The 13,503-nt window shown below is 35.3% G+C and overlaps 1 protein-coding gene across 22 annotated transcripts in view; it reads right to left on the bottom strand.

The window, feature by feature from the left end:
* Nucleotides 1–13,503, bottom strand: part of RFX3 (regulatory factor X3) — a 322,024-nt gene that overhangs the window by 301,248 nt on the left and 7,273 nt on the right. For 7 of the 22 annotated variants that reach the window (XR_010113770.1, XR_010113771.1, XM_063609884.1 and 4 more), the window contains exon 1: nucleotides 11,418–12,253. The exons of 11 other annotated variants lie outside the window; for them this stretch is intronic. Coding sequence is in view for 3 of the 11 variants with exons in the window: in XM_063609901.1 (XP_063465971.1) it covers nucleotides 12,267–12,288 (22 nt within the window). In the remaining 8 variants the exon portion in view is untranslated. 4 more of the 22 variants (XM_055294337.2, XM_063609901.1, XM_063609887.1 and 1 more) reach the window with 4 other exon arrangements.

Below are 13,503 nucleotides of genomic sequence, written 5' to 3'. Positions count from 1 at the left end.
TATACATTGAATCTGTTCTTAGCATAAGATTTAAATATTTTCAAAGCAACACAAAGTAAAGAATGATTCAAGGTTATTTCAATAAGCAAATATTTCAAATTATATAGCTTTAGAACAATAGAAGGTACTAATTTGTTAAATGCATGTAATGGGCATATGGGAGTTTATTATACTATTCCAATGTAAGTTTTAAATGTTTCAAAATATAAAATGTTTTAGGAATATATACATTTATGGTAAACAGTTTTTTACTACATACTGACTTTACAAATGTAGGCTGCTTTAGATATCAGATAAACTAATCAGATTTCTCAACTGGATATACTAATTTTGTGTATTTTATATATTAATATATTACCTTGTAATAATAAAATAATTACAGGAAAACTCTGATGCAACATCTCAATTTAATCTTTTCTATATACAATGTCTAGAAATAGTCAAACCTCATACTAGTCAAAGATACCAGCACCTTGTTATAAAAATTTCCAACAAACAAACAAAAAAATAAATGTGGTGCTCAAAAAGAGGCTAAGTACAATCTTTTTCCTTGGGTCCTCCCATTAGGTAAAAATCACAGTAAAGATTTTAAAAAGAAATTCTTCATTCAACAAATTATTTCACCATTCATACTGTAATTTTTCCATCTTACCTTATTTTTATCTTTATTTCCAAATTCTCTACTAATTTCATTCAACTCCACTTTTCAGTATCTCTTCCTACCCTTTTTTATCCTTCTTGATTCCCAAATATCATATGTCCCTTTTGTAACCCTCTACAATTGGAAACCTTAAAAAATATGTCCACATAGCTGAGAATATGCAATTTTGTATCTAATAACCCATTTCTCTCATTTCTTTATGCTCCTTAAAACTCAGTGGAAATCTAAGTCATTTCAGGATTCCTAAATTAACCAAAATAGTACTGCACTAAATATACATTGATACAAATGCTTTAATTCCTCATTCAAAATTAAAGCTAAAAGACAAAATAAAAAACCAAAAGCTTACAGACTTATTTATCCAATTATCTTAGGCATCTACTAGAATGTTTTTGAATCAAATATTAGAAATGTCATCAGTCATAGCAGTGATATTATTAGATATGCAGAATATGGTGAACTGGGATTCATATTTAGTCCCTGAAATGATACTTCTTTTTCTCTACATCGTACTAGTCACTGTTCATACTCTAGTTTTTCAAATTATACGATCCTGCTCTTCATGTTTTACCCCATTCCTTCAGATTAAGGTGTTGTTCTGGGCATGGGGTGCCATCTATTCGCATTCTTTCTAAGGTTTATAATCCAGAAGGTAAACCGGAACTTCCAAAGCTCCCAGATAATGTACATTTGGGAAATTCCAGGCAGCAATGAAAATTAACAAAAACACATTTTAATAGAGAGGCTTACATCATTAAAGAAAGAAGTCTTTAAAGTTTATCACAGGCAGTAGGACTGCAAGTCAGTGTTGCATCAGGATCGCTACAATTACCTCCTCTCACAAATTACTCTGATCTGTATCTCCAGTCCATGGTCATTTGCATTTCTGTCAACCCCCAAAAATGCTCAAGCAAACCTAACCCAATCAAAATATTAAAATAAATCTCTTTCCAAGTTCCAAGATAAAAGAATCCCACCTTACTTCCAAGACATATGGCACTCAAATCTTTGCTGAAATATAAACCCACAACTATTATACAGCTCTACTCATTCAATATTATTTAAAAGGTTTTACATTTCAAAACTCAGCAGACTTCTAAAAATAAGGAGAAGATCAAATGCTGATCCAACAGCACAATATTTTAGCCTCCTATAATTGGAATGAATTACAATTTTTGTCTTTAACTACAATTTAATTCAATTTCAGCATTCATGGCCTTTATTAACTGAAAGTAGCCTCTAAAAATCATCATATAATGTGAGACACTATTAAAAATTGCTCAAAAACCATATGAAGGTCAAAGAATTTCATCGAACAGTTCCCCTAATTGTCTTTGCCTCAAGAAAATAGCACTGAGGTGGAAATACTAAATGTTCCTAATGATTCTCCAAGAGATGGATAATGCAAAAATCAGTGCACAAAAACAGTATTGATTGTTCTACAACACCAAGCAAAATGTAAATTAAAATGACTTTCTAAGTATCTACATACACACACACAAAACACATTATCTAAGTTAAACTCCATTTTTCTTAATATATCTACTACACTCTAATTGAAAAGTAATTTTTTTAACCAAGTTGTGTTTTGTTTTGTTTTGTTTTTTTGAGACAGGGTTTCCCTCTGTTGCCCAGGCTCTGGGTTGTCTACAGCCTCCACTTTGTGGGCTGAAGCAATCCACCCACCTCAGTCCTGAGGGGGTGGTACTACAGGCAGGCACCACTGCACCCGGTTAATTTTTTAACTTTTTGTAGAAACAGGGTCTCACTATGTTGCCCACACTAGTCTTGAACTCCTGGGCTCAAGGGATTCTCCCACCTCGGCCTTCCAACGTGCTGGGATTACAAGTGTGAGCTAAACAAAGTATTTTAAAATGCTCTTAAGACACATGCAATATAACCATTTTATGAAACAAAGAATCTAAATTTATGGGTTTCCGTGTTATGTACTGATTTTTCATGTTGGGTTTTCACCATGGCACATCAAAATACATATTGTGCTTTTAAAGTTGTAAAGGTGATTTTCAGATTACTCATATAATAGCTTTTCATGTTTTTTATTAATGACCCTTAAATTGACACTTCATCAAAATTCATCTCTGAGACTGTCATTAGATATAATCAGATGCCAATCAGTGAATGCCTGATGTGACAGATTTTACTCCTTGGTTATTTAAAATAGCATAAATAGTATCAACGGAAAACCTAAATTCTAATGCAAAAACATATATCCACAAAACCATTTATCCAAAGCAAAACATAAAGAGATAGATTTAAGGCACCACTACTGTTACCTTGCTTATGAACTAGATTTTCTCACCAGTCTTTTTTTTAATTCCTACCTTTCTAAAATTTGTGCATGACTAAATCAAAATTCACGTTCCTTAAAAAAGATATTATTTTCCATCTACTAATGTACTAATGGATAGATATATACAGATATATTGATTCTTTAGAAAAAAGGAATCACTAATAAAATTAAACAGAATGCCCAACTTCACAAAAATAGACGTACTCTGCACAATATTACAGTAGGTAAGGAAAGAAATCTGGAAGAAATACTGGATCACCTGAGTCTTCTGTCTCCCACCTCCCCATGCCCCATAAGTCCCACCTCAAGCCCCCACACCCGCCTGAACTTAATGGTCCAGAAAAATTAACTGGGGAAAATATGTAATGCACTGATGTCTAACAATAGAAACAGGATATGATTTCTAAATGTATCTGCTTTTCCTGCCCTTCTACAGCAACCTCCCCCATTCCTCCACAACTAAAACATGGAGGAAACTTAACTGACAAGCAAAGAACCTCTAAAATGGTTCTGCACATTAAACTATGCTGACTGAGACTGAAGGGGATCAGATATATTTTAAAGATGAAAGTTGAAAGTTATACTGAAATACACAATTGCTATTAGGCATGCAAATCTGAATGTAGTCCAGAAACTTGAAAATGTCTATATTAATCAGTAAAAAAGCATTCAAAAATAAATTTTTTAAAGCAACAACTACAATCTAAGCTTTAATATACTTCCCTTATTAGGCTGGTAAAAGAGTTGTGATACAGCAGAATATATGACTTATCCTGAATAAATGCAAAAATGCTTCCTCTCTTAGCCTGCTATGTTCTAAAATCTTGATAAGTCTACTAACCAAAGTAGTATCAAAGTAAAAAAAAATTTTTTTTTTTGAGATGGAGTCTCACTGTGTTGCCCAGAATGGAGTGCAGGGCGTGATCTCGGCTCACTGCAAGCTCCGCCTCCTGTATTCACACCATTCTCTCACCTCGGTCTCCCGAGTAGCTGGGACTACAGGCGCCCGCCACGACACCCAACTAATTTTTTGTATTTTTAGTAGAGACAGAGTTTCACCGTGTTAGCCAGGATGGTCTCGATCTCCTGACCTCATGATCCGCCCGCCTCAGCCTCCCAAAGTGCTGGGATTACAGGCGTGAGCCATCGCGCCCGGCCTAAAGTAAAAATTTTTTAAAACTTAAGAAAATGTACACTTCTTAAACAAAAGACTATTTTTCTGCTACCAAAGCTGAATTAAAAGAATGCTTATCCAAGTATAAACAATATTAAGAAATAGAAAAGCAGTAACTATCACCAATGGAAAAACATGAGATTAGTGTGGAGGATGGCAATGCTTTCCAGACCAGGGACCCCATAGTCCAAAGGCTCTCAGAGCTTGTCTAGACCTTGATGGGATTTTTAGCTCTTCTTAAAAACCAGTTGGATAGCTTCAATAATTGAGAAAGAAATGTCTTAAAAATGAGATCAACAGAAACCTAAATTAATTTTTATTCTTATCAGAGAGCACACATGCACTCGCTCACTCTCACACACACTCTCTCTCTCTCTCTCTCTGTTAAACTGCCTATCCACATACTCGGGAAATTATGTCCTGTTTTAAATATCTCATTGGTGAGCAACAGACAGGAGGAGCCCCAAATGTCAGACACTTGTCTGGCACACATACATAGAGAAGCTGGCTCCGGCAGGAGCTCAAGCTGTGAGACTCAGCTAATTCCTATGTGGGTGAGAAAATGAGGGCACTTGGCCACCACTCTCTACAGAAGCCATTGAAATGGTGGAACCTTCTGAGACTTTGCTATAGGTATGGCCATTATGCTAGCACCAGGCTGTGGGTTTTCTTTCTTTCTTTTTTCTTTCTTTCTTGTTCTTACCAGAAGAAACAATAAGCAAACAACTTGCTAGCCTTTGAGAACATGAGTAAGGGAAATGCCAATTCCTGGCTCCATGTTATTGGCATGTTTCCTTCCTTTTCCCAGTGTCAATCTTGCTACAGAATCATAGACTGGAAAGGGCTTTAGAAATCCCATAGCCCTATTGTTTCATGTTACAGATGGAGAAACTGAGAACTATAGGGTATAAGTGACTAGGCTAAGGTTTTACAGTTAGAAATAGAGCGAGAACCTTTATTTACTCTTTAACCTCCTTTGGCTAGCATTTTTGAAGTCCTTCATATCTTGGCCTGGTCACTCGCTGTCCTTTCTCCTTTTATCATCTTTCATTGTATCTGTCTCCTCTTACCAACTAACACACTATTATTTCGAGGACAGCTGCCTCACTCTATTAGTTTTCCTGAGCTCAACTCCTATTACCCAATACCTCATTTTTGCCTAAACAGGAATTACCAAGAACCTCCAGAAATCTTGACCAAGCACTCTAAAGCAAACGCAAGCAGTACTAGCTGGGTATTACTATTACTGCTTCTAATAAAAGTGAGAAAGAAGAATCCAGGAATTAAGTCAACAACGGCAGGCATCTGTGATTGTGCAAACACAGTATTTATGGACTACAGATTTAACCCTAGGGAACTCAGCCAGAGGCCAGTACATAGCCAGGACTAAGAAGGGAGCCTTCTGAATCAAAACCACACTCAAATTACATAGTTAGTGGAACAAGGTTATATATTTGTCCAAGAGGACAGTTAGATGAGTAGAAATTGTAAGATAATAATAGACTATTGGAAATGGTAAGAATAACCATACAGTCACGCACCACATAATGTTTCTGTCAACAACAAACCACATCCCATAACAAAATGGAGCTCAGAAATTCCTATAGCCCAGTGACATCATAACCAACTAAACATCTTAACACAATGCATTACCTTTTCTATGTTTAGATATGTTCAGATACACAAATACTTACCTCTGAGTTACAAGTGCCTACAGTATTCAGTCCAGTAACATGCTATGCAGGTTTATAGAGAAGAACAATATGCTATACTATATAGCATAGGCATGTAGCAGGCTATACTATCTAAGTTTGTGTTAGGTACACTCTCTGATGTTCACACAATGATGAAATCACCTAACTACGTAATTCTCAGAACATATCCATCTCATTAAGCAATGTATGACTGCATAACCTGACCATCCAAATCACATTTCCTAAACTTTTCCCAAAAGCTCCTTTTAAATGTATGTCAAATTCACTGGCGAAAGGAAGCAGAGGAGGTGGCGAAGCTAAGAGTCAGTCTAATTGATACGTTAGGGCTAATTATCTACAAAAATAACGCAAAGGGGGTCATACAACTAAACACTTACCGGGAGTGCGGAGAATGGTGAAATGAGTGACACAGACAGACATATGTACAATATATAATGCTTTGGCATAAAAGAAAAGACATACAGTATGAGGTAAATTTTCAACTGAAATATATAGTCAAATTTCCAGTTTGAGAAAGATTAGGACTGTTTATAGATTACTCTAAAATGAGAAAAATATTTCATTCTGATGAAAATGCTCAGGAAAAATATAGAAATGAAGGAAATTACTGAACAGCATCTTTAACAATTAAGCAGCCAACTTGAAAATGTTAACATCTTTAATATCCAATGAAAGGAAACCACAGGTGACATATTTCCTCTATGATTTCATATTATATATTACACTAAATAATGTTCCAAGGTTACCTTACAACTCAAGATTGGGATTGACAAATTATCCCAAAATTATTTATTGCTGTAGGTACACAAGTACTAACCTCACACATTTTTCTACCCTTAGTAAAGTAACAATTCTAAGCAACGCATTATAAAAATGTAGAGTAATTCCTTGATAAACTCATCTTTACACAACTGACTAGACTATTTATCATTATTAAACATTACTGACTGCATTCAGTATAAAGTTTATAAATAGGGCTCAGACTGTTTTCAAATAATTCATGTCTAACGTGAAAATAAAAATATAAGTGGGACAGTGAAATGGACAATGGGAGTATAACAGATAATGAAATATTACATCATTAGTTCTTAATCTAAAATCCTTTGCCCAGGAGAGTTATGCAAACCTAGTAAAAGGAGCCCATTATAAGGCTGCAGGGTAAAACTAAAACATAACTTCGGGCTAGCATTCCATTAATTCAGTGTGATAAGACTGGTTATCAAATGATAATCCAAGCCTGTGATTGGCAGCTTGTCTGTGCCTTATTTTTTAAAGTGGAGGAAAAGGAATAATTATTATTTAATGAGTATAAATTGGTAAGCAAAGTCTTTCAAAACTTTTTGGACTCATTTAAAAAAAGATGGTCGAAGGATTCTTAGGTAGCAAAAAGAATAGATATTTTCTCAGTCTTCCCTAATAATAAAGCCAATACGTATTGAACACATATTGTGTCAAATACTGAGCAAAGTACATTATATAAATTATCTCCTTTAACCCTCACAAAACCCCATAAGGCAGGCAAGATTGATCCTAATTTTCAAATGAGAAAACTGAGGTTAAGTGAAGGTAATAACCTGTCCAAAGTCACACAACTAATGAGATTATCTGAAATCTGACTCCAAAGCCTGTTATTCACCAGTGTACTTATTCTATCCATCTATTTAAAGAACAAAACCTATTTATACCTATTTATTGATACTCTAAATACGTTTCCATGTTTTACTGACTTGTTGTCACTAAGAACACTCTGCAATTGATATGAAATAAAAACTACAAATATAAAGATTTTTAAGCAATATAACTTGTTATAAAATACGCTTTCAAAAATCTAGCCTAGGCAATGTAGCAAGACCCTGTCTCTACAAAAAAAAAAAAAATTGAAATGTTTTAAATTTTAAAATGATGGCAACAGCCTGTAGTCCTAGCTACTCAGGAGGCTGAGGCAGGAGGACCACTTGAGCCCAGGAGATTGAGGTTGCAGTGAGCTATGACTATGCCACTGCACTCCAGCCTAAGTGACAGAGCAAAACCCTGTTTCAAAAAAGGAAAAATCTTAGTGGCAAAAACTAACTGGTAAACTGTAGGACTATATTTTTAAAGAAAAATGCCTAACCTATTTTAGCAATACCAGTATTTATAGTGTTACTTTATTAAATGTTTTGGATTCTTTGAGGCAGTCCAACACACATGAACTACTATGCCTTGTAAGGTTACTTTATAAAAATATCACAATTAACTAATTATAGTAAAATGTGGAATAGTACAGATAAATCCATTATCAAGATTAAAAACTTTATATGCTGTAACTGTATCTTTCTAAGCTTACTTAAGGAAGATATCACTGTTTCAGTATGCCTTTTAGAGGATATATTGCTGTGAAAAGAGTCGATGATACAAGAAGTACCCCAAGATTGGATTCAGTATTCTCCTGAAAATCTCTCACGAACAAATAAAATACAGAAAGCAATATAAGATCGCTCCCAGTTTGAAAGTATATGGCACACAGCAGGGCAGGGAACCTAAAAGTTTTCAGATAATAAGCCAAATTAAACAATCAAACAAGCCTAACCCAACAGCATGAAGTAGGGATTGCATTCGTTTCTGTTTTTGGTGTTTTGAGACAGGGTCTTGCTTTGTCACCCAGGCTGAAGTGCAGTGGCATGATCATAGCCCACTGTAACCTTAAACTCCTGGGCTAAAAAATTATCTCACCTCAACCTCCTGAGTAGCTTAGAATACAGGCATGTGCCGCCAAGCCTGGCTAATTTTATTTTACTTATTTTTATAGAAATGAAATCTTGCTATGTTGCCCAGGCTGCTCTTGAACTCAGCCTCAGGTGATCCTTCTGCCTCAGTCCCAAAGTGCCGAGATTATAAACGTGAACCAATACACCCAGCCAGAATTATCTAGATAATGTTAATACTATTTTCTTATGAATTAGCCTGATAACCACTATTGCCATTTATTTTTCCAGCGCAGTTTTTTTAAAGATTATACAATAAAAAGCCTATCACTAATTATGCCATGTAAAAGTGTTGTAAGAACGGACAATTATTGATAAGTGCTAACCATATGAAATTTAAGAAGTATAAAGCCACATATCGCCAAATAGTATGATTCTCAGGGTAACCTAAGTTTTGAAATAAAGATTAAAATATCTACATAAGATAATCAACATATATGCCTATAGGACTAATGCCAGACACTGCCAAACATATCAATCTTTATATTGTTATATGTTGTGGTAATATGTATTAGTACACGAAGTTAGGTTCTGATGTAAAAGTGCCAATTAAGATAGTATGTTAAACTCCATAAAAATAAGCCTATTATATGCTTCAATGCATATATATTTAAAATTTTTTTCTTTAAATAAAAGTTCTAGTGAGTTCACATTCTTAGTGATAATAATCTCGTGTTGCAAACAGCACAGCACCCTCTGGTGCATCTGTTATAACAAATATAAAATTCCCACAGAAAAGGACAGAATTACAGAGTAAAAGTGAACCTTAGAAATCAATAGGTTGATAGTTTTTTTATTTACTGCAGTACATATTTTTGAACATTAATACTTTAAAATATTATCATTAAAAGATCACTATAAACTTTATAGCAGTAAATGAAGTCAGGAAATGTCTTAGTTTGAAAATATTTAACCAACAAAAACAACACCTATTTCCAACATATAAAAGATGCTGTCAAAAAATTATTTCAGTGAAGGATGACAAAAGTTAACTTGTCATGGTAACCAAATTTCACTTTATTCAAATTGGCCTTGGGGTTTGACTTCGGTGTGTAAAATGTTCCTGTGTACTTTTTCTGGATTCAAAGGGAATTTACCATTATTTATAAGAATTGATAAGTGTTTTGTGAAAGAATCTGCAAGTTCTACCACTTAAAAATAGAATGATATTCAGAAATAAAAGTTATGTTAAATTACGAAGCTTTTACTTTATTAAAAAAAAAAAAACTTTTCCTAGGAAAATAACTCTAAAAGTAGATTTTACTAACAACAAAAGCAAAGGATGCCACCTGCTTTAGAGAGCCCTTTTGTCAACCACTGGAAGTCCCAACACAATGCAGTAAAAAATGAAAGTGACACCTGTTTAAAGCAGCCATCTGTCCCTAACAAGCTAGATTTAGTCAAATCCACTTCATCTTGGATTTCCAAAATATGGGAACACTATGTAACTGTGAATAGAGAGGAATTTAAAACATACTTTGTGATGGCCACTGGGAATATATACCAAAGAGTTAAAGGCAAAGTACTCAGTTATGAAAACTGTTTTTAAAGTAACTGAGCTCAAATAGAGGATTTTTAGCCAAAGGTTCAGCATTAAAACAAAATAACCAGGAGCCACTCCAAAATGTTAAAGTTTACTTCTTCCCGATTCTCATTTCTTGTAACACATTCTCACTATGGATACTAAGAACAAAGTAACATTCCTGTTACTGTTCTGGAAAATGCGTGTGTGTGTGTGTGTGTGTGTGTGTGTGTGTGTGTGTTTAACTTTTGCCACACATCTGCTGCTATGCCCACCCATGTAAACACACACACACATACACACACAGACACACACACTTTAAAATCTGAAAACCAAAAATCATTATATTCTGCCTGCTAATTTCTTCAGCTGGAGAATACCAACACAATATCAACTTTCTCAAGAAACGAAAAATGTTAGCAAAAAGTAACATACATTATCATTTAAATGATGCGTAAAATCCCACTTGCCTTTAAGATTCATTCATTTTTAATTGCTATTTTTAATGGTAAAAAAATTAACCATAATAAATTGTTTAGGGTAAAATAAACTGTTCCGGGTTAAAGCACATTAAGCTTATAAACTATAACCTTTTATTTAAGTACCAAAGTAGAGTACAAGACTACTTGAGTACTGGAGGAATAATACAAAAAAAACTAAGCATCACTACAACATTTAATGAAAACATTGTGAAACGATGCAAACCTTCAAGAAATTCATTAGTTTGCCATGTATGTGTATATGTATGAGACCTACACCATTTAATATAATTCATAGGCAAAACAAACTAAAACGACTGAGTTAGGCATTATGACATACATTGAATCACAGATATTTAACTATTCAAAACAAGTTACAACTGACTTCTATTTAATAGTTTTCGTTTCAAAGCCTGATCACTTTTACAAATTTCTATTATTATAAAAACTGAAAACATAAGAGAGTATCAATACATAATATAGTCCCTTCTAGGAAAAATATTAAGAAAGAATAAAGTAAATGCTAAGTATCTACCCTTGTGTTTAATTTTTAAATTTACCATTTCTTAATGTTTCTGATTATTTAATCAATTCCACAGCAGCTCTAATAGCAATTTTATCCCACATATATGCTTCAAAAATGGAAAAGTAATGAAATTCAATTTAAGTTCTGCTCTCAAATCAACTTGTGAATGAAAATCCAAATCACAGAAAACCTGAGCTATACATGAGTGAAATGCCTCAAAAAAAGTTCTCAGACACTGTAAATAAAATATTAAACCGTAACATTATAGCATATAATTTACTTAACTGAAAACCTATTATGTAAATTGCATAAGGTCTGAAACTGTCCCAAGACAGCAAAACTCCTATTAACTTCAGAGAGAGTTTATAGGACCCAGGAGCTTCACCATCCAAAAGTGTTCAGGCATTTGACACTCATCTGAACAGAAAAAAAAATACAAGTTAGTATCAGAGATTCGCATGGAACCCAGTTTGGGGAGAGGAGGAATAATTATAAAGAAATCTGAGTGCTCTGAGAAAGACTTCTTTCAGAACAAAATATCGTCTTCATTTAAAATAGCAATCACAAGGAAATGAATTGAAAGTTTTTTTAAAATCTCAACTCTTATTTTACAAAATATTAGCCTTAATAGCATTATAATTACCCACCCTGCTCATTGACAATCTCAAGAATAATTAGTACTGTCACATTATTCACAAGCTGCTATGTCAGCTAACTCAATATATGTTTGCTGTTAGAAATAAGGCTATTTGAATAAGCATTTTAAAACTGTAAATTAAAAACTTCAATATGTGCAAGTACAATAGTACATTATATTTGTTTTAGCACACATTCACTATCAAAACTCTACTGATAAATCTATTAACTAAAAGTTACGCTGAAAAAAATGAACAAATTTAGGGGATCTGTAAAACTGGGTTAACGCTAACCAAGAACCTACTATATAAGGACTAATAAGTATTCAAATCTACAGAAAAAAAATACTTTTTAAAAGAAACACTTAAAAAGGAAAAAGTTCTCTCTCCTGAGCAGGTTCAAGTCACTGTCCAAAGAAAATCAAAAAGTAAATAAAAAGAATATGTTAAGTACACACATGCCTAGATCTTAATCAGAAAGAAAGTGAAATATACACACGTTTCAAGTTGAGAAGCTTCATACATTCTTTATGAACTTGACTTCAATTTCAACTCTCAAAGGAAAATGAGAAGATAAAAAAAACTCTTAAAGTACCGTAACTGTCACAAATAACACTGTAAACTGAGTTCTCACAAAGCTTCCTTGTGTCCCTTTCCTGTTCATCACAAAGTCTCATAATCACAACGAAAATTGTTAACACTCTACTGCGGGGAAGGAGGATCATCAAAGTGAAACGGAACCTCACTACTACCCCTCCCACCTCCACATGAAGGATAAAGCACTGTCAATAACTACTAACCCAAGTATCACAGATGCCCTGCATCCGGTTTAAATCACAAGCGCGCACACACACACACACACACACACACACCAAAGAAGAGAGAGGAGACAGACTTTAAAAAAGAAAAACGTCTTTCCCAGTACAGCAAAGAGAGCCCAACGAAGAGGCCCCAGGTTTCAATGTGTGTGCAAGGGGTGTGTGGGGGGGGGGGGAGAAAGAGGGGGAGGGAAGAGTGCTGAATGGATATTAAGACTGTTTGCCGCACAAAGAAAATACAGTTTTAGAAAGAAAAAAGAAAACCGTGAAGCTGATGATGGTGAAAGAAGAGCAGCCCATTCAGCACCAGGCAAAGAGGGGCAAAAATGAAGGGAACAGACGGTGGGAAAAGTTCACCAACGTATGAGGATAAAAATAACAAAACCCATAACAAGGCCCCACAAGTGAACAACAACAACAAACCACCACCTCTTGGGTCCCCCCCTGCACATTGTTGTCTATTTCGGCTTTGAAAGAAGCAGGAAACAGCAGCGTTGGAAAAGAAGAAAATTAAAGAAAGAACAAATTCTTATCTCTTCACCTGACCCTCCTCCTCAGACCAGACCTAAGGGAAAGATCCAGCATCCGCATCGGAAAACTGTGGCTCCCTCTCCCGCTCGGCTCGCAGCCCCCCAAGCTCCCGCTCCATCCCTGAAGTGCGGCCGGCGCAGGGCCGGGGCCGGCGGGCGGCGCGGTGCCCACACCCCCGACCCAGCCGCGGCGCGCAGGGTCCATTGTAAACAAGCCCGGTGAACAGAGCCCCTCGGCGGCGGCGCCGCAGCGGCAGCCCCCGTGTCAGGAGTGAGACCCCAGCACAGCCACACTCGGCTCGCACACACGAACACACACACACGCACGGACACACGCGTTCACACGCAGCCACACGCTCCCACACACATGTAGAGACCCAAGAATATT

Source organism: Symphalangus syndactylus, chromosome 9 (assembly GCF_028878055.3).
Source record: "Symphalangus syndactylus isolate Jambi chromosome 9, NHGRI_mSymSyn1-v2.1_pri, whole genome shotgun sequence".
In the NCBI taxonomy this organism is placed as follows: domain Eukaryota; kingdom Metazoa; phylum Chordata; class Mammalia; order Primates; family Hylobatidae; genus Symphalangus; species Symphalangus syndactylus.
This window is presented reverse-complemented; position numbering and strand designations above follow the sequence as displayed.